At 36.9% G+C, this 26506-nt stretch overlaps 2 protein-coding genes and 2 long non-coding RNA genes across 5 annotated transcripts; 3 read left to right on the top strand and 1 right to left on the bottom strand.

The window, feature by feature from the left end:
* Positions 1 to 960: 960 nt before the first annotated feature.
* Positions 961 to 2641, top strand: LOC148768722 (uncharacterized). The gene is made up of 3 exons (XR_016033239.1): positions 961 to 1099; positions 1182 to 2093; positions 2245 to 2641. It is a non-coding gene; the product is annotated as an uncharacterized LOC148768722 (long non-coding RNA).
* A 913-nt stretch (positions 2642 to 3554) lies between these two features.
* LOC105962040 (uncharacterized) lies at positions 3555 to 9502 on the top strand. Its single transcript, XR_001173155.2, has 3 exons — positions 3555 to 7227; positions 7408 to 7967; positions 8730 to 9502. It is a non-coding gene; the product is annotated as an uncharacterized LOC105962040 (long non-coding RNA).
* Positions 9503 to 11234: 1732 nt separating this feature from the next.
* Positions 11235 to 16299, bottom strand: LOC105962041 (SWAP (Suppressor-of-White-APricot)/surp domain-containing protein). 2 transcript variants are annotated; one of them, XM_012986309.2, is made up of 4 exons: positions 15877 to 16299; positions 14957 to 15132; positions 13590 to 14378; positions 11235 to 12926 (listed from the first exon to the last, which is right to left on the bottom strand). In XM_012986309.2, the coding sequence occupies exons 1-4, from the start codon at positions 16136 to 16138 to the stop codon at positions 11451 to 11453; spliced, it is 2703 nt and encodes a 900-aa protein (XP_012841763.2). In that variant the 5' UTR covers positions 16139 to 16299; the 3' UTR covers positions 11235 to 11450. The 2 variants fall into 2 exon arrangements, with proteins under 2 accessions (XP_012841763.2, XP_012841764.2); XM_012986310.2 differs by lacking the exon at positions 15877 to 16299 and adding an exon at positions 15268 to 15410.
* Positions 16300 to 23079: 6780 nt separating this feature from the next.
* Positions 23080 to 25601, top strand: LOC105961941 (cytochrome b561 and DOMON domain-containing protein At4g12980). The gene is made up of 3 exons (XM_012986201.2): positions 23080 to 23815; positions 24894 to 25148; positions 25246 to 25601. The coding sequence occupies exons 1-3, from the start codon at positions 23102 to 23104 to the stop codon at positions 25498 to 25500; spliced, it is 1224 nt and encodes a 407-aa protein (XP_012841655.2). The 5' UTR covers positions 23080 to 23101; the 3' UTR covers positions 25501 to 25601.
* The last annotated feature ends 905 nt before the right edge of the window (positions 25602 to 26506 follow it).

Raw genomic sequence — 26506 nt, 5'->3', positions numbered from 1 at the left:
ATGGGCGGCAAAGATCAATTCGAGCTGACTTTTTTGAGTTTGGGTTGAATCTAGTGTTGGGCTACACTTCGAACATAAGTAAAATTGGGCTACACTTCGGACATAAGTGGATTTGGGGTTACTCATACGGAACTCATCATGGACCCAAAATCCTCACATTTTAATTTGTTATGTTTAAATAAAATAGGTGGAAGCGCGTGCAGATCTCAGTCAGTTTTATAGAGGCTCAAATTTATTTTTTCGAAATAATACAATGGAGGTAGGTTAATTTTTTTGTGTGTCTAATTCACAATTACTCAAAGAATTAAGAAACTAACTCAATTTTTTCTCATCAAATCGATCATAAAATTTATTAAAATTAATCAAAATCAAATAAATTACATTGTTTAATTAATAACTTATTTTAGCAAACTTTAATTGTACTCAATAATAGTCCAAGCCCAACGTTCAATATATATTGTACATAGCCCACCAAGAGAGCCCAAAATAATTCTGAAAAAGTCAAAAAGTCAAAAGTACCAAACAAGTGGGCGCGTGAAATTCTGGAAACGTGTGGAAACAATAAACGTGTGGTCAGCGCAGGTGGCCTTAATAGATGGCAAATAATTAAAAAAGGAATAATAAAATACTAATATTCGTAACCGACAAGGATAAGTACTCCTTTCTAACCGTCCGATCAGATTAATCGTATCCGTCCATTCATCACCGACTCGCCTATATAAACCCACCCCCCCCCTACGATTTTCATATTACTCGCTTATTGGTTTCTTCGCCTTTGGTTTTCTCTGCAGATTAGGGTTCTTCGCTTCATTGGTTTGATCGGTTATTTGTGTTTGTCGTTTCCATTATTTAGATTATTATTATTATTCGCCGTCGATATGAATTCAATCATCGGAGATTATCTGCCGTATGTTTTTTCCTCTTCCGCGATTCCGCCTGATTGTGAATCTTATTCGATTTTGTTTGGATTTTTTTGCCGGTCTAACAGTCGAATCTTCTTGGATCCTCCGATGAAAGTTTTTTCCTCTTTGCGGAACCGTCCGATTGTGATTCCGGTTTGATTTTTCTTTCGGTGATTTTGATCCGGCGAGGTAATTAGGTATGGTGTCCGGTTTATGCATCAATACGTGGATTATTATCCTGCGTTTGTGTTTGCGTTTGGATTTTGTTTCTCTTGCTAGGGTTTCGCAATCAGCTGATTTGAATTTTTTTGAGGAACCTGGTTAAAATACGATTCTTTGTAGAAGAAAGCGCTTCAGATCTGAGTATGTTCTCCCCCTTGTCGTAATTGTGCTTATATAACGATTGTGGTGTTCTGTTCTTCTGGCAAGGTTGGTTTCCGAATAAGGTGTTTTGGCTGATTCTAAGCAGAGTTTCTGGTACAAGTATCTTCCTTTTGATCTTCTTATACGAGTGTTCACAACCTATTTTTCTCGTCTGAAGAATCTTCTACCTCTTCTGCTGATTAAAATTTGATTCTCCTTTTGATATATGTGCATTCTCGACGCTGGTTTTCGACTGTGTTGATCCGCAGGTGCGGTAATAAAGTAGGACTGTCTGCCCTGAGATCCCCGTCTCCTCCGGAAATTGTTCAATCTTTTGTTCCCTCCCTCGTCCTCCTCACCTCTCTAATTTTTAGATCATAATTCTTTTGTTTTTTAATATCTAATTTTTCAGATACTGTACTGCTTTTCCTTCTTGTTTGCAGAAATTTGCATCAAATATTGTGGTGGTCGTCCTACTATTTGGTACTTTCTGGTTTTGTGGTTTTAGGAAGGTCGTGCTTGTTTCGTCTTTATTTTCTGAAGCTACTAACTGTGCAACTAGGACGATGTATCTGTTACGATGAATCTGATTGGATAGGAGCTTATGAACTTGCATACCGTGGATAGGATCACCAGTCTTAATCTAGAGATTTCAGTTGGATCTGATAATGGGGAAGATTATATATATTTTGTGATTTATTTGGCTTATGGATCTTTCTTTTGATTCTGATTATGTAATATGTTGATCAGTGGGTGCTAGGAGAGTCTACGCTGAGATGTGACTTTGTCAGTTCCAGATATTTCTGATGCCAATTTGTATTTTCTCATGTAATCATCATCCTGGCTAATTCAGTTTTCAGATTTCTACTTTATTTGACCACATATTTTCAAGTCTTATTTCAGATTCCCTGTTTTTCTTTTGGTGAGTTTGATGGCATGGTATGATGTTTGTATATGTAATATGTTGTCTATTTTCCAGTGGTTTGGGTTCCGATTGTGTTTTCTCTTGTCCGGGTCAGATGGTAGAAGAAAATGCTTCAAGTTCAAGTGTGTTCGCCTTATCGTGATTTTGCTTATATGACAGTTTCGTTTGAAGTTCTAAGAAGTTTGGTTACCACATGAGGTGTTTAGCTAAGGCAAATCAGAGTACCTGGTACATTTTTTTACTGTAAAAGAGTCTCTACCTGATAAATCGTACTCTCGTTTGGAGTATCTTCTCTTCTTTCTGCTGTATTAACAACAACAACAAAGTGCAATATGCTATTCTCGACTTTTGGCTTAGACTGTGTTGATCAACAGGTGGTGATGGAATAGGTGGCTGAGATGTGACTTGTCAGATACAGATATTGATCTTTTTGATGCTAGGTTTATATTAACATTGTGCCTCTTTGTAATTATCCTTATCACCCATATTCTAGATTTGTATGAACTTTAAAATTTGTCATCATATCCCTGCTCTGCTTTTCCTCTCAATTTGCAGAAAGTTGCGATAAAATTTTTGGTGGATGTCCTTCCATTTGGTATCTTTTGTTTTGTGTATTTTAGGGGGTCTGGCAGTTCTTTATTTTCTTAATAATAAATTTCTAGAGCTTATGGATCTGGGTTGGAGCTTATGTTATCTCGGTCCTTTGGACAGGGTCACCCATTGCTTCAACAAAAGATGGATTAGTGCAGTTGGATCTGAGATTTGGAGTTTTATTAACTGACGACATAATGGGGAAGATAATTTAATTTCTGATTTATTTATCTCATGGAAATTTTCTTGCATCTGGTTGCAAAGATGTGTTGATCTTCAGGTGCTGGCTTAGTGAGTTTTCTCCGAGATGCGTCGCCAGTGTTTCAAGAATAGTATTTTCTTATGTCCCCTCAACCATACCTCCTCTTAGTCCAATTTTCAGATTATTACTTTATACAGCCATATTGTTTGCAAATCTATCTTCAAATCCTCTGTTCTTCTTTTCCTTTCTATTTGCAGACATTTGCAACAAAAATGATGGATCCTTCTGTTTTGGGGTTTAAAAGGAAGTTTTGCCAAGTTCCTTCTTAATTTTTTAAAACCGACTCTGCAACTGGATTAGTAAATTTGAATTTTACAGTGCTTATGTACCCTTGGGACAGGATAGGATCACCTAATGGAGTCTGATAAACTGGATATTCCATTTCTTTTGCTCATTGCATGCAGTTGGATATGGGGTTTGTAACGTGATCGAACATCAATGCAGTTGGGCCTGGGGTTTAGAGTCTTGTCTTAAAAGCTGCTTATGGATCGTGAGATAATGGGGAAGATAAATCTAATTTTGCGATCTAAATCTCTTATTTTGTGTTAATACCCTCTCCATACCTGGGTTGTTTTATTCTGTCTTTTCGGTTAAATGCAGTTTGATTGGAGGTTTACAGTCGTATCTTAAAGCTATGGGAACAAGAAATAACGGGGAAGATAATCTAATTTGTGGTTTATTTATTTTATAAGCTAATATAGCCCTCTCCACCTGGATTTTCTATTCTCTATTGTCTATGACATGCAGTTAGTTAATGGTTTGGAGTCTGTCTGAAGCCACCGATGGGACAAAGAGATAACGTGGAAGATAACTAATTTTTTGGTTTGCTTATTTCATAGGAGTTCTATTACTTGTCTGCTAATTTCCCCTCCCTACCTGGATGTTTCGTTGTCTTGTCAATTGATTGCAGTTGGATCCAAGTTTAGTATCCTACCTTAAAAGCTATTGTTGGCATCGCGACATAATGGGGAAGATGATATAATTTTTTATTTAGTTGTTTCCTAGGAATTTTATCACCCTTTTGTGTATTAATGCCCCTTATTATGTAGATATTTTACTTCGTCTTGTCTGGTAAATGCAGTGGTAAATGCTGTTGGATCTGAGGTTTATAGTTTTATCTTAAAAGCTGCTGATGGGAACGAGACATAATGGGGAAGATAATATAATTTGTCATCTATTTATTTCAAAGGCTGCCAATGCCTTATTTTGTGCTGATACCCCTTTACGACATGGATGATTTACTTCTGTTTTATCGGTTAAATGCAGTTTGGATTGGAGGTTTAGAGTCGTGTCTTAAAGCTATGGGACTGAAAATTAACGGGGAAGACTATCTTATTTGTGATTTATTTAATTTATTGGACTTATTCTGTGCTAATTGACTCTCCGCCTAGATATATTGTTCTGCCTTGTCTTTTAAATGCAGTCGAATGTGAGGTTCGGTCTTATCTAAAGATACTGATGGGTCCGGGACATAATGGGGAAGAAAGATCTCATATATGAATTATTTATTTCATAGGAATTATTTTCCTTTTTTTTCTGTTCTAATAATACCCTCCCTGCCTGATTGTTCCATTTTGTCTTGTCCATTGCATGCAGTTGAATGTGAGGTTTATTGTCTTATCTTAAAGCTACTGGTTGAGATCGATACATAATTGGGAAGATAATCTAATTTATAATTTATTTAATTCATAGAACTTTTTTATTCCCGTAGTATGTGCTTATATGCCTCTCCACCTGGATGTTCTGCAGTTGGATTTTAGGTTTAGAGTTTAATCTGAAGCCAGTAATGAGACGAAGAGATAACGGGGAAGATAACTAATTTGTGATTTGTTTATTTCATCGGACTTCTATTCCGTCTTGTTTGCTTATTCCCCCTCCCCCTACATTTATATTTCATTGTCTTGTCCATTGCTTGCAGTTGTTCTGATAGTGTCTTAACTTAAAGCTATTGCTGGGATCGAGACATATTGGGGAAGATGATCTAATTTGTGGTTTATTTGTTTCATATGAATTCCATCAACCTTTTTGTGTGCTAATACCCCTCACTGTCTTGATGTTTTATATCGTCTTGTCTGGTAAATGCAGTTGGATATGAGGTTTAGAGTCTTGTTTTAAAAGCTGCTAATGGGATGGATCCTTAATGGGGAAGAAATTATAATTTGTCATCTAATTTTATTCGACTGTCAGTACTACGTGGACGATTTATTCTGTTTTATTGGTTAAATGCAGTTGGATTTGCAGAGGTGTAGAGTCGTAAAACTATGGGATCGAGAAAAAAGGGGGAAGATAACCTAATTTGTGATTTATTTATTCTGTGCTAATCGTCAGCATCTGGATGTTTATTTCGTCATGTCTGATAAATGCAGTTGGATCGGAGGTTGAGAGTCTTATCACTAAAGCTGCTGATGGGGTTGAGACATAATGGGGAAGATAATATAATTTGTCATCTCTTATTTTGCATTAATACCCCTTTTGGACGTGGATGTTTTATTCTGTTTTATGGGTTAAATGCAGTTGGATTGGAGGTTTAGAGTCATATCTTAGAGCTACGGGTCCGAAAATTAACGGGGAAGATAATTTAATTTGTGATTTGTTTAATTCCCTTTTCTGTGCTAATATCCCCTCCCCAACTAGATGTGCATTCTGTCTTGACATTGCATGCAGTTGAATTTGAGATATAAAGTCTTATCTTGAAGCTATTGGCGGGGTACATATGTAATAAGGAAGATAATCTAAAGACATAATGGGGAAGATTACTAATTTGTGATTTATTTATTTCGTTTGTTTGCTAATTCCCCCTCCCGATCCGGATATTTCATTATCGTGTCCGTGATTTGTTTAATTCCCTTTTCTGTGCTAATATTCCCTCCCCAACTAGATGTGCATTCTGTCTTGACATTGCATGCAGTTGAATTTGAGATATAAAGTCTTATCTTGAAGCTATTGGCGGGGTACATATGTAATAAGGAAGATAATCTAAAGACATAATGGGGAAGATTACTAATTTGTGATTTATTTATTTCGTTTGTTTGCTAATTCCCCCTCCCGATCCGGATATTTCATTATCGTGTCCGTTGCTTGCAGTTGGATCTGAGTTTAGTGTCTTACCTTAAAGCTATTGTTGGGATCGAGACATGATGGGGAAGATCTAATTTGTGATTATTTGTTTCCTAGTAATTCCGTTACCTTTTTTGTCTGCTAATACCCCTCACCACGTACATGTTTTATTTTGTCTTGTCTGGTAAATGCAGTTGGACCTCAGGTTTAGAGTTTTATCTTAAAAGCTGCTGATAGGATCGAGATATAATGGGGGAAGATAATATTCTGTGATCTATTTGTTCCATAGTACTGCCATTTTCATAATGTGTTCTAATATCCCATACTACGTGAATGTTGACTGGATTTTTTTATTCTGACTTGTTCGTTTGCAGTTCGATCTGAGGTTTTTGAGAGTCTTATTGGAAGTTACTGTTGGGTCGGGAAATAATGGGGAAGATCTAGTTGATTATTTATTTACTTCATAGGACTTTCTTTTACCTTCTGTGGTAATTTACATCTGTTTCATTTTGTCTTTGTACACAGTTGGATTTGAGGTTGAGAGTCATAACATAAAGCTACATAATGGGGAAGATGATATATTTTGTGATTTGCTTATTTCATAGTATATTTCTATTACCTTGCGTGCTAATATCCTTCAGCACTTAGATGTTTTTTCTCTATCTTGTCTATTAAATGCAGTTGGATCTGAGGTTAAAGTCTTGTCTAAAGCCACTAATGGGATCAAGGCACAACGGGGAAGATAACTAAATTTTGATATATTTATTTCCTAGGACTTACTATTCCTTTGTGTGCTACTTCCTCCTTCCTACCTCGATGTTCCATTTTGTCTAGTGCTTTCTGATCTGTCATTGATTTCTATTCTCTGCTTGAAACAAACGTGGGTTTGCTTACCGTTTGCATTTGAATGCTTGTAGCGTAATTAAACTCATCCAGGTTTAGGCAATCTATACTTCCTTTCTTATGTGTTTCGGGTTACTATGGTTTGTGGTTATGGAACTTGCTCGCTGTTTTTGCAGAACCATTGGGAGTGGTAAAATAGTCTGAAGTTGGACTGTATGATCAAGGATAAGGATCTTTGCTTAATGTGGTTTGTGTTCCATAGCTTTCGGATTTGGCATATTCAGGTTCCACAAGTCTGTTATCCTTCTTCGCCAATGAGTTCGATTTCTATGTTCTTCCGGTTTTTGGGCTTGCTCGCCATTGATTATTTGTCTTCTGGATTTCTCTGTTCATCATCTCTTCATTAACCTGCATATTTTGTGAAGGTGAAAATTCTGCTTCTGTTGTACTGTTGGGCCTTTCAGGTTATGGTCTTGGCTTGCTCGTCTTCTTTTCTGAGGTTGTGTGGCTTTGATTTAAGAAGTTTCTTGACCACTTGCTGCAGATTCTAAGTGTGGTAGTATCCTAAACTAAATCTCACCTTGGTTACTATATTTTTTGTGGTTTCGGTTAACATTTTGAAGGACTCTATATGGCCTACTCAAGCACACTGCTGTTTTTCAACCTTCTCTCTTTTCTCTCTCTCCCCCGCCAATCTGTTTTTCAATAACGTGGCTACGGTTTTGCAAGTAGAGATGTCGTAACTGTAAGTATATCAAACATGCTTTCTGGTTTTCGAATGTTGATGGCTGCAGTTGTATTTTTATCAAAGTTTCTTGTGGCTGGGTAATAGAGGTAAGGGAATTGAGTTTTGTACTACGTGAACCTTCTCTCCATGTCCTCTAGTTTGTTTTGGTTGTATATTTGTTGTTCAGCAAGACAATCCATACGTTCGACTTCGTCTTCCTAGTACCTCCTAGAGCTCCAGATTGCTGAGGTCACGGTGTTATGCTGGTTTCTCAATTTTCTTAGCAGGAATTATAAGGTATTCATCAGAACATATATTGCTCTACATTACTTCTTTTCTAACTGAATAATCCATAATCGTTAATTTGTAAAATTTTATATTCTACACATATATGTTAGTTTAAATTATAATTTATAATTTATGGATAGTATATATTAAACCAGATTTTAATGTATAATATCTTGGCTAGAACTCATGACAGAAATTCCCTCATTTCTGCTTAGGCTGCATGTCCCGTGTAAAGTAATTTCCTTATAGTGCGTTTTCCTGTAAGTTATGTGTTCTACCTCTAGTCTCTTAGGTTCCTATCTGATCTAGGTTTATATTATTCATAAATTGTAAACTATCATGTACTGATTTGAATATGATTTTTATTTTATATTTGCATTTACTTGCCGAATATTAAATATATTTTCAATGTTGGAATATGTGCGACATTTTTAGTCTTTTTCTGGCATTCATCTTAGTTAACATGCCGTCTTAGGTCCACTAGTTTCGATCCATTAGTTTTGAAGGGAGTCATAAACTTAAACTGGTATGGCTAAATATCTGTCTGAAATTCAGTTTGTTAAGTAATCTAGTAAAATTGCAGTTTGATATGACTACTAAAACAGATGTTGACATTGATGTTCTCTAGGGCTTTTAACATGACTAATCTTTTGCCTGTTACGCGTATATAGTTTTGACTAACTTTGCTTGTTGGTTATTGATATTTTATCTTTCGGTGGTCTGGTTCTCTAGAGCTGTGATTTATTTATGTACTTATTTTTTCTTTGGCAGTCTTCAGTTATCCCTATCGTGATCTCATATTATACAGTAATTTTCACGAGGCAAGTTGAGAAGATAAAATAAAACTGTCTCCATCTGTCACTTCATGATTGGTATTCTTTGGTTTCTTCACGGGCTTCCTGCACAGAGTATTATTTCTTGTCTTAGATTTTGAAAGCCGTCTTAAGAGTGTCCGGATGTTATTTCAGTTTTTCTGGTATTCTGCACCGGAATTGTTTGTGCTTAGTTTTGATCAGTTAATGCACTACTGGTGTGGAACGTGCTTCTTCTGCAGATCAAGTGAGTAGTATTCTTTATTGTGGCTTGAGATCTCTTCGGTTTTGATCCATGTTTTTCAAATATTGAAGTGGTCTTCTATTCATGAGCAAGTTAAGGTTCATGTGTGTTATGCATCTATGAAGATTTGGTTTTTTTCCTTTCGGTTTCTCTGCACAATCTAAGTTGGCACAGTCAATCTCAGAATAATAAACCTTGTTCAGTTGCGCCATGTTGGATTTCACACATGTAGGATTTGTTGATGTTATTGCTGCTACTACTGTTTTTTTGAGGATGTTAAAATCTATCGAATCTGCATGGGGTATACTACTGCACAGTTCTTGGTCAGTTCTTCATCGTAATTTGTACTCTGGGAATTTTCTAGTGCGTGAAATTGTCTTCTGCAGATTGTAAGTTAATGTTTTTGTCTAACACTAGTAATATGCTAAAGTGATGCATTTGTGAATTCTCAATGAATTTATTTGATTTAAGATTTTTTTTTACATAAATGTGCAAGTATCAGATATCTTATTGATAAAAGTTATTTCCTCTTGGATTCTACTCTGGTACGACTTTAGTATTCTTTTCACACGATAATTTAAAGGAAAAAAAAGGAAAATGAATGATTGGAACAAGTAGGAGGGTTTTTACTAGTAAAATTGTTATATGCTTTTATCCCATCTACTATACTGCGTGATTTTAGCTACTAAGAGATTAGTGGGATGCCCTATTTGTTAATTTACTTAAAAGATTGACCTACTTGTTTGCCAGTATGAAGACTCTATGTGCATCAAACTATTTTTCAGCCTTGAACTATTTCTCAGCCTTAATATTATCAAACTATTTCTCAGCCTTAATATTTGTTGTCTGGAATGGTACGTACAGGTTTCTTGCTTCAATCTGTCTGTGATTATGTGAATTATGTGTGTGTTTAGTTGTATATAGGTTAATTCTTGTAACTCCGCCTGTGCGGCAATATTTGCTCAGCACAGCCGGTCCCAAGCCCGGGTAAAGGAGGAGGGTCGAGAAAATGGAACAGTCAAATATTAATAAAAATGGTTTTGAAGTATTGCAAATTCACTCTTCGAAGTTATCTGGTGAAAGTGCAATACGATAAGAATAGAAACAGTAGTTGACATTGACATTGATAAACTGGAAGCCAAATAATCTTGGCGAATTGCGTTCCTCTTAACTCTTTCTTTGCTGTTGTTTTGCTTGTTGGTTTCTATCTTCGGTTGCTTATTTTCCCAAACTTTTTATTTACTGTATTTTTGGTTTGGCCATCAATTATCCCTATCGTGAACTTCTCGATACCAGGATTGCGGGAACAGTTTTAGTACCTTAATGTTTGGGTTTCTTATCAAAAGGTTCCTGCACAGAGTGTTGATTAGTACCTAAGTTTACGAAAGGAGTAGCAAAACACTTGGGATGTTTTTTGAAATGTTTTTTCCAATTATTTTTCACTTGATTTCTTTTGAGCTTGTAGTTGGTCAGATAACGCGTGCATTTCTACTGCAGATCAAGTGAGTAGTATGCTTTATTGTGGGCTCTCGATGATTTCGTGTATACTTTGAAGAACTGGGTATATTTAGGTTTTGTTGATCTTGTGATTTCGGCCTTTGGATTCTGCTTGCATCTTGTGGGCTCTCGATGATTTCGGCCTTTGGATTCTGCTTGCATCTTGTGATCGTTATTATCATACGGTGTGGTGCTGCCATGAGTGTTTGTGCTTTGGAGTACGATCCTGGACTGTTACTGGTCAGTTCTGGGGTCCGTGGGAAGTTTCTAATACATAAAATTTTCGAGTCTTGATGAATTTATTGGATTAAGATTTGTTTCTGCCCAAATGTAAGTGCAAGATTTGATAAATAAAAAAATTTGCTCACAGAGTTGTGAATATTCTTTTCTTTTTGTAATGTCACCTTAGAGAGAAGCATAAATGTGATATTTCTTATTGAATTATATTATTATGTTTTCTTTTTCTACCTGTACTGGTTGTATATCGGTGTTATAATGCAACTCCTCATGTGCTGCAAATTTGCCCAGCACAGCCGGTCCCAAGCCCGGGTAAAGGAGGAGGCCGAGAATATGTAACTGTAAAATATTACCGTCCAGAAAAATAAATAACATCTTTTGTAATTTTTTTAAAATTAAAATTTAATTGCATTAGTAATAAAATTTCTGCAAGATTTTATACATGATTTGTTTTTTGGAAGGAAAAAATAAAATAAAAGCCAAGAGTACCCAATCGTGACGTATTATTTATTTCAAATGTCATGCTCAAATACAGACTTCAGAACTGATACAATCAACTACAAGTATATAATAAAAGAGTTGCACGAGTCAAGAACACAAAAATGCGAACAAAGGAACAATGATCCTTTTATCCATCTACCGGACCATTGCTACTCTTTGCATCTAATTTCTCAGTTTTCACGAGTTTAGTACTCTCCATTGCTACATGCGGGTGGCCAGCAACATTGCACGAATTTTGAGCCGTAGATCATCGGGTACATCACTTTCCAATGGTTGAGATGAGGCCCTCTGTTGGGAAGAACTCCCTATATTATCACTACTCGTCATTATTCCTTTAGATTCGACTGCAACTCTAGAGCTGATTTCTCCCTCTTCCTGTACGCCTCTTTCATCACTCGAGTCCTTTTTATGTTGGCTACGATGGTGAATCTCTTCTTCTGAAGATTCCTTCCCTTTAGGGGATTCCACATTTTTGTGCCGGTACTTGTCCCTACTGTGATGATGTTTCGAAGACCGATGGGAATGGGAACTATGTTTTTTCCTCGGCTTGGATGAATCCCTCCTTTTCGAACTTTCATGTGAAGAATGGTGAGAACTGCGTTTTCTGCTGTGCCGTTTGTTATCTTCATGCACAATATCATCCTCGTTTTCTGAATAATGGTGGGACCGGTGCTTCAGTTTATAGTGCCTATGGTCCCTATCTTCATCTTCACTGCTTTCTCCTCGATTCTCGTTTTCCTCGGAAGAAGAATGAGAATGGTGAGAACGATGCTTCTTCGTAGACCGTTTATAGTGCTTATAGTGCTTATGGTCCCTCTCCTCTTCACTACTTTCTCTCTCTTCAAGAGGAGAATGAGAGCCGTGTCTTCTCTCATAGTGCTTATGCTTCTTTTTTACTGCATTTTCAATTTTTTCATACTCTTTGTGTCTCCTGCTCCTGGAGATTGATTTGTACTTCTTTCTCGAGTGACTCTCGTCTTTATCTTTATCTTTATCTTCATCGTCATCCTCACTTCCTCCAGGTCTTGAACGATACTTTCTTTTCGACAGTCGTTCACTTGGCTTGTCTAGAATTTCAGCATCTAAGCCGTATTCTTTTTCTTGGCTAGTGAGATTAACCTCACCGGAGGAATTCCTTAAAGCTCCAGTTTCTAGAGGCTCTACTGATGGGCCACGCGATACTCCAGTTTTCGATGGAACTGCTCCGCTTTTCAACATGGCCACAAACATTTTAGCCCTTTTTAACCTCTCCGCTTTGAGCTTCTGCTCTTCGGTCAGATTTGCAACAGAAGGATCGGTATCACTTGCCAAATTGCGATTTCCATTCTGATCGGGCATTTCGGCAGCTTTATCTGGTTGACTGTGAGCATTTAGATGAGTTCTTGAAATGGTTTGGATATCAGAATTCTTAATGCCTCTTGTGGCATTGTGAAGGATAGCAGCTGCAGCTGCAGCATCCACCGTGACTTCACTTTCCTGTGCTCCACTGGGTTCTGTCTCGTGCGCTTCCTTCTTCGATTTGCCTATTACCATCTTGAACTTCTCTTTCCTGTCAGATTCTACTGGAAGGTCAGACAGATCAAAATCGTTTTTCTTGACTGCAGAAGCTTTTTTGTTTGTTCCACGTCCTACTAGCTCATCCTTTCGAGGGTTGAAACTCTCGCCGTTTGCTTTTGACTGCAAAATAAATACATGAAATTAGCACAGTGATGAGGAAGGAAATGTCTATTGAATCATACATGTAAACCAAAGATTACAAGATTATCAACACACCACTCATACTTGAGTCATAATCCCAAGAAGGATCTCTGAAATTAGCATATATGTATGCAGTCCAAGCCATTAAGGGAAGAGCTAAGAACGGACTCATTTAAATTAATGAAAGAGTAAGTAACCCATATTTAACTGTCTAAAGTATTAGGCATGCGTAATCTTGCATGGTCTAGTTTAAGTAACCCTGCAGTATATAAATAAGGCTACGGACTCGAGCTCTAATAATCAGCTCTCCAGAACTCCATTCAAAATTCTCGCTGAACACAAACAAGACAAGCTTGAAATTTCTGATGTTTGGTCATAGTACCAATTGGATCTTGAACCATCTCAGATCTTAGCTTAAAAGGCAACAAAATGACTGATGAAGCACCCGACAAGTAAGAAACAATTAAAATGGTCTTATCATTTGTAGTGAGTATAATATTGCACACATAAAGTCTTATTTTAATATGAAACCCATATCAAAATAATGCCTATATTGCACAATTGATGGAAAGTATGAAGCTACTCATATAAGTTAGACTCTGTTAGTTCATGTGCTATAGGGGATTAAAGAAGAATACGTACCTCCTGAGCTTTCTGAAGGACATTTAAGTAGTAGGGATGATACAGGTTGGACGGACGAAGGAACGGAAATCTCGTATGCTCGGTATCTTGCTCAATAAGTGTCGCCTCAAACTGCTTCCCATTTCTCGTAATAAATTCAATAACTTTGTCAATCAATCTCATTAATTCAGGTGGAGGCTCTATAATTAGTGGTTCAATTTTCGAAGTCGTTCCAATTGACTTCTCTGCTGCAGTGGAAAATAAACCGGAATTATCTTCCTTCTTGACGCCTTTCATGCTTTTAGGTTTGGATACCGTTATCAAAGAGGTTTTCTTAACTGCAGGAACCTTCTCTTTACCGGATAAGATGGGGTTTCTAGGTACTGACTCGTCCTTAGAAGAGCTTTCCATGGACTCTTTTGAACCACGAGCTGCAATAGTATTGACAGCATTAATACCATCCTCAGCAGTATTTTTTTCAATTTTTGCAGTATCGTTGCTCTCCTCTTCCTCCTCAGAGTCATATACAGAACCAAGCAAGGATAAAGCTCCCCCAACACCATTCGTGATATCCTCGCTACCAGCCCTTTTTTTCTCATGCTGAGAATTTCCATCAATTTCAGAATGCAAAAGTTCTGGGTGCTCAATTAGATATCTGAAGTACGGGTGAAGATGATGATCAGGCATCAAAAACCCAAATGTTGGATTATCCCCCTGTTTCACCCGCAGAATAATCTCCGACTGGCCACCATTTTTGCTGACAAATATAGCAGTCCTTGCAATTATCTGATGTAGCTTTTCTGTTGGAGGCTACAAAAAAGCAACAGAAATAACAAAAGGAGGAAAAATATATTAGAATTGAGCAGTTCTACGACCTCCAAATAGTAAGTCAAGGCCATAGTTTAGAGCTTAAATTGAGTGTTGAAAATTTTAAAAGTGAATTTAGTAAAGCAAACAAGAAATTCGGAAACCTCCAAACAGCAAGTCAAAGCCATAAAACTCAAAATTGAGAGACGCATTTGTAATCACACTATAACAACCAAAAACTACGATAAAGAAGACCACTACGGAATGTATCACACAACATTTGCCGTTTGAAGTAGCAAACTGATAGTCCTCATAAAGATGATTTATATTTTCCTAACCCCACCTGCACTGCCCCTTTTCATGACATCAAAGGGAAACAAGGTGCCAGCGAACGGCAACCTTGGATCACAAGTAGCCCATTCCTGCTCCAAGCATCTACAAACCTGGCATGGTGAGGCTCAGATAATATATGCAACCTAGAGAGTTATGATCAATACTGGGAAAACCAAGTCAGCGCAGTTAACAGAATCAAACGTGTCATATGATCCACAGAATCTTCAGATTCAAGAAAACAGGCTTACCAAGCTTTGGAGAAGATATCCAGGAACGGGAAAGGGGGGGAGAAATCCAGAGGATTCCATCCCAGTGGACCCAGTATCCGTGTTCTTCTGATCAGTGGAATCACCAGTGCTTCCATATGAGAAGGCAACGGAACTATAACTGCCAGCACCCGTTGGTTTTTCTTCCTCTTCTACATCTGGTCACAAGACAATATGATAGGTATTTAGATACCACGCTAGCTACAAGAAATAATACTAACACCTGCTGTTTAATTAAACATAAACATGAAGTACTACGAGAAAGAAGTTTCTGGAATTTAGAGAAGCCTTACTTGTAACTGGATGAAGTCACACAGTTTAATCCTTCCTGCAAATATCGAAGCATACAGCAAAGAAGTATGCTACCCGCACAAACTAGATAGCTACGACACCTTTCTTTTGTTCTAACCTGTTTTTTTTTTAAGAGATTCCAACAGAAACAGTAGTTTGACAACAGACGTAGAGCTTAGAGCCGTTCACTATTACGGAACACCTTATTGACTTTGTTTAATCTACTTGGGATCCCATACATGGAAACACGTCACTGAAAAGTTGCTCTTCTACTAGTTGCTCAAGGCATTCGTTTCAAAACAAATTTCAACAAAACACTCACCACACTTATCCAATCATTTTAAGAAAGTTAAGATGTTGATGTATTTAAAAAAATTGTATCTTTTCTGCCCCATTGACAAATTCCATGCACTTTAGTCTCGATTCAATATCCCAACATCTCACCTCTGCACTTAGGTTTTTCCTCTCCGAATAAATTTCAATATCATAACATTACCTATCTCCTTGAACCAAATGAAATGAAGCAAATTTTTAACCCCAAACCCGGTAAAACGAAAAAAATCAAATCAACTGGACAAAAATAAAGGCAGAAAGATAAATCGATGTTATACCTGGTTGATCGGAATCCAGAGAGAGATCAATATATCGCTCTTGATCGAGCAAAGCTTCGAGTGAGGGGTCATCGGAGAATAGCCGCTCGGAGTTTCGATTGCGGCGGCGAGGCGGTGGGGGAGCGGAGAGGAGGTGGCGAACGTCGTAACGATCGATTAGGAGGGAGTGCCACTCGACAAGAGCGTTACCGGAGTTGACGAACGCGGCGGAGGCATCGTCGTCGAAGAACAGCGCGTGGCGTCCGACGATCCCCAGATCCATCACCGCTTTCTGGTTTCGGCAATAGTGAATCGAATCCGTGGGAATAATCCAATAGTAGAGAACCCTAGAAAAATTGGGAATTTTGGAGGCAATTTTCGTAATGCGGCAATTGGCAAAGTGACGGTGTATGGACCCTATGGTGCTCCTGGGTATTACTGGATCATTTCTCTTCTATAGCTTTGTCATAATATCAATATTACTATATCGATCAAAAAAAATATCAATATTACTATTATTTATATTTATCAAAAAACAAATTAAAATATTACTATTAATTAAAATTAAAATTAAGATTCTTATAAAAAAAAACAAAAAACATATTTAAAAAAATATTATTATTATTTATTTTTGTTTCTATAATTTTTTTTTTGTAATTTTTCAAGAAAATTTTGAAGATATCTAGATTATATTTTCATTAATTTTAATTTTTTTAATTTTCGAAAGTCTAACTGCAATTGGGCTTTTGCAAATTTGACCAATTAGACCGATTGGTGACCTTGGGCCCATTTACTTGGGCCATACCTAAAATAAACTACTAGCTAATAATGTAGCATGAAAACTTATAACGTTATAACTGTTAAGCGTATCTAAATCTTGTCCCCGTCTTTAGGAGTTTAGCTTATTCAGTTATAACGTTCCTCCTATTTCTCTGTGTAAATGTGAGAGTTTCACGTGTGTCAAACTCTATTCAAATTGTAACTCTTCTGTATAAAACCATATGAATGAAATACAACTCGGTAAGCCGAATATTTTCATCTTTCTCTTATTTTACATGGTATCAGTTGGGAAATAAGCTCACGCTTCTTCTCCTGGTTCAACGCTTCCGCATATGGCTTCCCTCACTCAAAATATGTCAAACCCTCATTTCCCTTCCCCTGTCTCCTTCAAACTTGAAGGACCCAATTACCTAGGATGGCAATCTCTATTTTTGTCATTTTTAAGAAGCAATTCTTTGATGGAATTTGTGGATGGTTCGAAACCCGCTCCTGATAAGAATTTAGCTGATAATACTCCAAATCCAGCCTACGGAATTTGGTTCAAGAAAGACCAAGCTCTTCTTGGTTGTATTCTTTCCTCTATTTCCGAAACATTGGTCTCTAGCGTGTATGGCTTGGACAGTTCCTATAAAGTGTGGAATGCTTTGCTCACTCGATTTTCCAGTCAATCACGCTCTAGAATCACTCATATAAAGCGTCAACTACAGACAATTTCACAAGGTAGTCGAAACATACATGACTATCTTCAATCCGCTAAGGCTCTTGCCGATCAATTAGCCGCAGCGGGTAAATCGGTAGACGATCAAGATTTGATCTCTTATATTATTGGTGGTTTGCAACCAGAGTTCAATCCATTCATTACCTCGTATAATTTTGCGTCGCGAGATAAAGATCTCACTATTGAAGAATTCAACTCTGAGCTCCTTAGTTATGAAGGATTGATTGATTCTCAGCGTGTGCATTTGGCTTCAAACTCTAATCGCTTTGCTCTTACAGCCACTAAACCAAGGCCGAACTTCACGCATAGGAAGAAACCTTCCATTCAGCCAACTCGACCTCCTTCAAATTCACGGAGTGCCAGTACCTTCAATCATGTTGAGACCACACAAGCACCAAAGACGAATCAGGGTCAATCTGCCTTTGGTAATCGGCCAACTTGTCAAATATGTTCCAAGGTTGGCCATTCAGCTCTTGATTGCTACCACAGGTTTGATTTTTCATACCAAGGTCGACATCCTCCGGCAGAACTTGCAGCAATGGTGGCTGAATCAAATGCTGCATATGAGCACCAAGTATGGTTTGCTGACAGCGGTGCAAATGCTCATATAACATCCGAAACGGACAATCTCTCCGATCAGCAACCTTTCACCGGACAAGACACTGTGACTGTAGGTAATGGTTCTGGTTTATTAATTAAAAGCATTAGTTCAACATCTTTACAAATTGGACAAACCAAATTCAACCTCAAAAATATTCTCCATTGTCCTCATGCTTCAACCAATTTATTATCCATAAATAAATTTTGCTTGGATAACAATTGTTATTTTGTACTAACTGGTGTTGACTTCACTGTGAAGGAGAATCAGACCGGGCAAACGCTACTCCACGGGCAGGTTGAAAATGGTTTATATCCTATTGCTGGAAATATGTGTCTTCAGAATAAATTGCAGTGTCTAACGACTACCATAGGAGTTTCTACCTCGATGGATCATTGGCACTCTAGGCTAGGCCACCCATCTAAATTTATTTTAGATTCTTTAATTCGTTCAAACTCTTTATCTTTATCTAGTTCTTCTCGTAAGTTAGGATTTTGTTCTTCGTGTCAATTGAGAAAGGCAAAACAATTACCTTTTCATGAGTCATCTCGTCAATCTGTTGCACCTTTGTCCTTAGTTCACACAGATATGTGGACTTCACCAATTTCATCTGTTAGTGGCTGTCGTTATTATGTTCTCTTTGTTGACGATTTTTCACGATTCAGTTGGATATATCCTCTTTATAATAAATCAGATGTTTTTGCTACATTCATAAAATTTAAATCTCTTGTTGAGAATTATTTTTCTTGTTCCATTAAACAATTACAATCTGACAATGGTGGAGAATATTTATCCAATCAATTCAAAGATTTTTTATCAAAACATGGCATTTTTCATAGGCTTACATGTCCTCACACTTCTCAACAAAATGGAATTGCCGAAAGGAAACATCGTCACATACAAGAAACAAGCATAACATTATTGGCCCAATCAGGATTAGAGACACGATATTGGGTTGATGCCTTCCAATCCGCAGTTTATTTAATCAATAGATTACCAACGAAGGTCTTAGGACAAATGTCTCCGTTTCATGTGTTATTTAACAAAGCACCAAATTATTCAGAGTTACGTGTCTTTGGTTGTTCTTCGTTTCCACTCTTAAGACCATATCAGACACATAAGCTTACTTTTCGCAGCAAAAAATGTGTTTTCATAGGATACTCTAGTAATCAGAAAGGCTATCGTTGCTTAGATTTAGACACCGGTCGAGTATATATTTCTAGACACGTCATTTTTTATGAAGATCATTTTCCAGCTAAGCATGTGACTAAAAATTCAACCTCCTCAAAGAATGCGTTGCTCAACTCTCCTTTGCCGGTAAGTTCTTTTCCAGTTTTGCCAAATATCTTGTTATCTGATGATTTCGTTTCTCACTTACCCACACACGATCACCTAGTTTCACCTGCATTAAATACCATAAATATTGAGCATGCTCTTAACACTACCAATACTACTAGTAATACTTTACAAAATTGTCCAGTAACTCAAACTTTAGATTCGATCTCTCATAATTCCAATATTGAGTTACAAACGCATTCTGCTCCCTCTCAGCCAGCAAGTTCGTCCCAAACACACCCAATTACCACTGATCCAATAATATCCGTCTTGCCCCCCGCACCGAGTCACGATCATCCCGAACCTATAAATCAACCCGTTAAATCTTCAATTGTGACTCGATCCAAAACAGGCCGCAATAAACCCAAACACTTTCCCAATTATAAGGCTTATTATTCGACTAGACACCCTTTGCATGTGTTGTCCAGTGTTTTTAATGAACAAGAACCAACTTGCTTTACACAAGCAGTGTCGAATCCCACGTGGAGGGCGGCTATGGGACATGAATTTGATGCTTTAATGGAAAATGGTACATGGACTTTGTGTCCTCGACCTCGTAATAAGCTTATGGTTCGTAATAAATGGGTCTACAAAGTTAAGAGAAAACAAGATGGCAGTGTGGAGAGATTCAAAGCAAGACTTGTGGCGAAAGGATTCGATCAACGAAGTGGAGTAGACTATCATGATATGTTTTCACCGGTAATAAAACCGACTACTAGACGATTGGTTTTATCACTGGCAGTTACATTTAATTGGCCTATTCGGCAGTTGGACGTCTCAAACGCTTTCCTTCATGGCATTCTAGACGAAGAAGTATACATGGAGCAACCACAGGGGTTTATTGACGAATCCAAACCAAGTTTTGTTTGCAGACTACACAAGTCGTTGTATGGCCTCAAACAAGCTCCACGGGCGTGGTTTCGACGGCTTTCTCAACAGCTCATTGAACTTGGGTTTTCTGAGTCTAAAGTTGACTATTCTCTCTTTACTTTGCACATGAATGGCTACAAAATATTTGTCCTTGTCTACGTTGATGACATATTAGTAACTGGCTCAAATACTTTGGCTATTACTAATATTATTCAACAATTACAATCTGGATTTCAAGTCAAGGATCTTGGGCCCATTAGCTACTTTTTGGGTATACAAGCATCACGGGATAATTTAGGACTTCATTTACGTCAGTCTGCATATATATCTGACTTATTGCATCGAACAAAAATGATTGGAGCCAAACCTCTTTCTTCGCCAACCACATCGGGTTCCAAACTCTCCGTTGAAGAAGGCGAACTCTTGGAAGATGCTACTGAATATCGACAAGTTGTGGGCGCTCTTCAATATTGCACCATCTCACGTCCTGATATAAGTTATGCTGTAAATCAATTGTGTCAGTTTATGCATAAACCTCGGGAGCCCCATTGGTGTGCAGTGAAGAGAGTACTTAGATATTTAAAAGGAAGCATTGATTATGGATTGTCCTATACTTCTTCATCTATTTCTTTGTCTTCCTTTTGTGATTCTGATTGGGCAGGATGTCCAGACGATAGAAGATCGACCAGCGGTTTTGGTGTGTTTCTTGGACAAAACCTTATATCGTGGAGCGCCAAGAAACAACGTGTTGTCTCTAGATCAAGCACAAAAGCCGAGTATAGGTATATGGCATTGGCTACTGCTGAATTATATTGGATTCGAATGTTATTGCGCGAGTTGGATGTTTCACTTTCTTCTCCGCCGATCATCTGGTGTGATAACATTGGTGCCATTGCTCTTGCTTCAAATCCTGTGTTCCATGCTCGCACTAAACATGTGGAGATCGACTATCATTTTATCAGAGAAAAAGTGGTGAACAAAGACATACAAGTCAAGTATATTTCTACTCACGACCAAGTGGCTGACGTTTTCACCAAAGGACAGACTAGCGTGCGTTTTAATTATTTGCGTTCCAAATTGCTGGTTACGCTTCCCCCATCAATTTGCGGGGGGGGGGGGGGGGGGGGGGGGGGGTGTTAAGCGTATCTAAATCTTGTCCCCGTCTTTAGGAGTTTAGCTTATTCAGTTATAACGTTCCTCCTATTTCTCTGTGTAAATGTGAGAGTTTCACGTGTGTCAAACTCTATTCAAATTGTAACTCTTCTGTATAAAACCATATGAATGAAATACAACTCGGTAAGCCGAATATTTTCATCTTTCTCTTATTTTACAATAACGTTAAACTTTATATCGTTTCTGCGTTTCGGACACGTTTTGTGTCCGACAGTCGAGGACACTTGTCGGACACTTTATGAATAATTTTGCAATTTCTAAGAAGTTTAGGAACGTGTTTGAATACCAAATTTTCAAATATTTGTGTTATTTTTCAAATTATTTACATGGTTTAATGATTAATTGCAAACTGATAGCTGATAGAAAAATTTATTTTAAATATATTTGTATGAAAGTATATAAAAAAGAATTTATATATAAATAAAACTTATATATATATTTATATAGCATATTTATGAATATGCCCATATATTTTGAATACTTACATATTTCCTCCAAACTTCCGTATCCTCATTTCAGGGATATGCTGTTTCCCCGCTTTCCCTTATTGTTGTTTTCCGTGTCCAACTGTCCGTGCTACATAGGTAGCTAATGAATTGTTATATTGTACCCAACCAAAAAAAATATTAATTAAATAAGGTTAAGTTACAACCACCCCTGAGGTATGGTCAAATTACAAAAATCCCCTCATGTTTGGGTAATTACAATCACCCTTCAATTATAAATCTTCTTAAATTTCCACCCTTGCGGTTTCAAATTTAGTGGAATCTTCTTGGTTATATGGAATATTATCACTTTTGTAACCGTTTTATCACATTCGAGCTCTACATTTTGAAGCAATGTGATCATAAAACGTGTTTTTTTGGCTTTTATATATCAGATTGTGGTGTATCATAAATTGTATTTTTACACAAAACGAATACAAATTAGAGCACATTCCACGTAATCTAGATGATTATGTTGAATTTGACACAATAATGGTGGATGTGTAAGAAGATTCATAGTTGAGAGTGTTGATGTAATTATCCAAACAGAAGAGGGATTTTCGTAAATTGACCATACCTCAGAGGTGGTTGTAATGTACCCATTAAATAAAACTGTAACTTAATAACCTCTAAAAGAAAGGACCAAAGTGTCATTACATAAAATATAAAGTTACACGTTCGCTGTATACACACGTTTACTGTATTCAAATAATTAAATAGTACACTCGTGTTTCATGCCATGCAATAAAAATATTGAAATATAACTTCCAATCTTCCTGCTGCAAAAAGGAGATATATTCATTGCTTGATTTGTAGATTTGTTCCTTTGTCATACTAAAGACAATCATACAATTGAACCAATATAAAGTAGATTATATTATATTGTATTCTTTTTAATTAATATCATCACAACTAATTCAAATTATACGATGTTGTTCGATCGAAAAATTAGTTAAGATAGTGTTTTTTTTTATGCTACACCCGATGAATTACACTGAATGATTATTAACCGCTGATCTGCACATAATCGTACCTGATCATGTGCTGAAAAAGCCACATTAAAGAAACAAGAACATATACATAACTTGTGCTCAACTTCTTAAACTATAATCCCTTTGCAGAATAAAGTTCTTATCTGTACTATATATATATATATATATATATATATATATATATATATATATATATATATATATATATATATATATATATATATATATATATATATATATATATATATATATATATATCATCGAATTAAATAACACATAGGGAATTAAATAAAACATGTCTTCCCCTAATATTAAACTACTCTACTGCTCATTGTTCTTCGCTCTCGGATTTCTATCTCCTCCACCGACGACAAACGCGCACAGCTGCAGCGACGGATTCAAATCGGAGACCAGCAAAATCAAAATCACGCAGCACTGCCGTAAGAAGGTCGACTTAGGCGCCGAATTCGCATGGAATTTCGACAACAAATCGAGAAAACTCGAGATCGCTTTCGGCGCGAGGCTCGGCGACGGCGACTCGGCGGGGTGGATAGCCTGGGGTTTGAACCCGGACGGTCCCCACATGGTCGGGACTCGAGCGATGATCGGGATCAAGCAGGCGAACGGCTCCGTCGAGTGCCACAACTACGACGTCGGCGTCGGGGCTAGGATCGGGTGCCCGCTCCTGCCGTGGTCGGCGGAGGAGGAGGAGGGCGGCGGCGGCGGCGGGGGTGATGAATTAGGGTTTTTCTTCAATGTGAGCGAGTGTAGATTTGTGTACTGGGAGGAGATTGGGTACCACGTGATTGTGGCGAGCGTGGGGTTTCTGCCGCACGTGTATAACACCTCGAGGATCAACGTTGTCTGGCAGATCGGGGCGGCGGCCGCCGGAAAACAGCCGCTGATGCACCCGAAGACGCTGGCGAATTTCGACTGTGCGGAGACTGTGGATTTGGTTTCCGATAGGATTGTCAGTTACACCGCGCATTTCCACCGACAACTCAGAATAGTAAGTTTTTTTCCCGCCATTAACGAAATTTTAAATTTTTTAATAATAATAATAAGGACAAAATATACTTCACCCCTTTAAATTTTCCATTTTCGCACTTCACCTCCTCAAAATTCAAAAAGGGGATAATCGCCCTTTGAAATATTGTTTTGGTTGCACTTTGCCCCAACAATCAATTTTCGGTGGGCATCGTGCAATAAAAATAACATTTTAATAGGGCAACGTGCATAAAATAATGTTTTTAAGAGGCAACGTGCAATAAAAATAACATTTTGAAGGGAAAAAATTACTTTTGAAAATTTTGAGTGGGTAAAGTGCAAAAAATGAATTTTATAGGGGGTGACGTGCAATTTGACGTATTAATAATTGGGTAAATTACAACCACTCATAAATATGGTCAAATTACGAAAAACCCCCTCATGTTTGGGTAATTACAACCACCCCTGAACTATAAATCTTATTACACATGCATGCACCATTGCGGTGTCAAATTTAGGAGAATCTTCTAAATTATATGCAATATTCTCAAGTTTGTACCCGTTATATCTCGTTCGAGCTCCGCATTTTGAAGCAAGATGATCATAAAGATGTATTTTTTTGGCTTGTATAGATGAGTACAAAACTAAAGAACATTCCACGGAATCTAAAAGATTGTATGTTGAATTTGACGTCATAGGTGTGGACGTGTAATAAGATTCACAGTTGAGGGCAGTTGTAATTACCCAAACATGAAGGGATTTTTCGTAATTTAACATCACCTCATGGGGGTGGTTGTAATTTACCCTAACAATAATAATATGGTAAATTACAACCACCTTCATAAGGTAAAGTCTATTTACGAAAACACCTCTCATTTCGGATAAACTACATCCAACCCCTGTAGTTTGTACATTTCTTACATCAACCCCTACAAAATGGTGTTAATGTAAGAAATCCACAAATTACAGAGGGGTGGATGTAATTATGTAAAAATGAGGGGTATTTTCGTAAATAGATCATACCTCAGGGTGGCGATTGTAATTTACTCTAATAATAATAATAATAATAATAATAATAATAATTGTTTTAATGGAAATAGATTCATGGAATATTAAATATTGTGGGGTGGGGAACCCTACTACCAGTGGGTGTAATAATCGCGAGATACTTTAGAAGATTCCCTAAAGAATGGAAATGGTGGTTTACATTCCACGTCAGCTGCCAAACTATTGGTTACATACTTGGTTTATCGGGGTGGGCCCTTGGAATCTGGCTTGGCAATACTTCCAAGTATTATTCTTTTACCTGCCATAGAAGCCTTGGCATTATTATTTTCACTTTCACCACTATACAGGTAATCTTTTAATTTTTTATTTTTTATTTTTTATTTTTTTTATTTTTGTAAATTGTAAAAAAAATAAAAAAAAAATTTACTGTAATTACTTGATCAGATGGTGGCGTTGAGATTGAAGCCGAAATCGGGGGACGAGTATCGGAGTTACTGGAATATGTATCATCATTTCCTGGGATATGCATTGTTGGCTTTGATATCGGTTAATATATTTGTCGGGATTAGTATTATCGGGGCGGGCCATGCTTGGAAATGGGCTTATATTGGTATTCTTGGATGTTTGGGGGCTGTTGCTCTTGCTTTTGAAGTTCTTACCTGGATTAAATTTGTTCTGTTGAGAAATCCAGGCTTATAATTATGGATAGAATCTTTGTCCTTTTTTTTTTTTTTTGGAATTTTGTTGTTTTATTTATTTTGAAATAAAATGTGTGAGTTGAGTAAGAGAGTGTTAACAGTTTGTTGTGAGTGTGTTCAGTAGAAGTATTCATTGTTGTGTGAAAATTAGTAAATTTGAAAATCTGAGTTTTTTCGATTTGCGACGAGTAGCAAATTGCCTATAAAAGTTGATGCAATTGGTTCATAGTTCGATTTTGGACAACAAACAAACTGAATTGAGCCCTCACCCCTACTACATTCACGTGATTCGTGTAAGAACAATCCCGTTTTTCCGTTCACGATAGATGACTTTAATCATACGTTAAATATCTGAATTTAGGAAAATAAATATATATATATATAGGAGTGCTAGTTTATAAATTATCCACTATTAGTATTCTAAATGTGGTTTTTATAATTTTTTTTTTAAAATGAATATTTATTGAACAAGTTTAAATTTGTTGTTTTAGTTTAACTTAAAAAGAGAAGTACTCCCTCCGTTCCTAAATAAGTGTCACTTTTCACTTTTCACAAAGATTAAGAAACTCAATAAATATATCTTGATTTTAGTAAATCATATAAAAATAACTAAAACAACCTTTAATATTTAATGATTTATAAGAGAAAATTAATGAATAGAGTTTCATTAATAAGGTTAAAACAGGAAAAATGTATTTAATGCAGTATTGGAAATATAAAGTGACAGATAATATGAAACAAAAATATTTTTAAAAAGAGACAGTTATTGTGGAACAGATGGAGTACTATTTACTCAATATTTGGTCAATCATAAAAATAAAATTATAAAAATGTATTTAATAAAATGTTACGTTAATTACAAAACCCCCCCTGAACTTAGGTTAAATAACGAATAATATCCCCACCTATCCGTAATAATCAAAATCCTCCTCTGATTAATTGTTGATCGAATTTTTTAACAGAAAATGTGTACAATTTATTATGCCTTATGTTAAATAGGTGATAAA

This window comes from Erythranthe guttata, chromosome 8 (genome assembly GCF_056151865.1).
Source record: "Erythranthe guttata isolate IM_541 chromosome 8, IM_541, whole genome shotgun sequence".
In the NCBI taxonomy this organism is placed as follows: Eukaryota; Viridiplantae; Streptophyta; class Magnoliopsida; order Lamiales; family Phrymaceae; genus Erythranthe; species Erythranthe guttata.
Note: the sequence above shows the minus strand (reverse complement) of the source record. Positions and strands in the feature narration are given on the sequence as shown.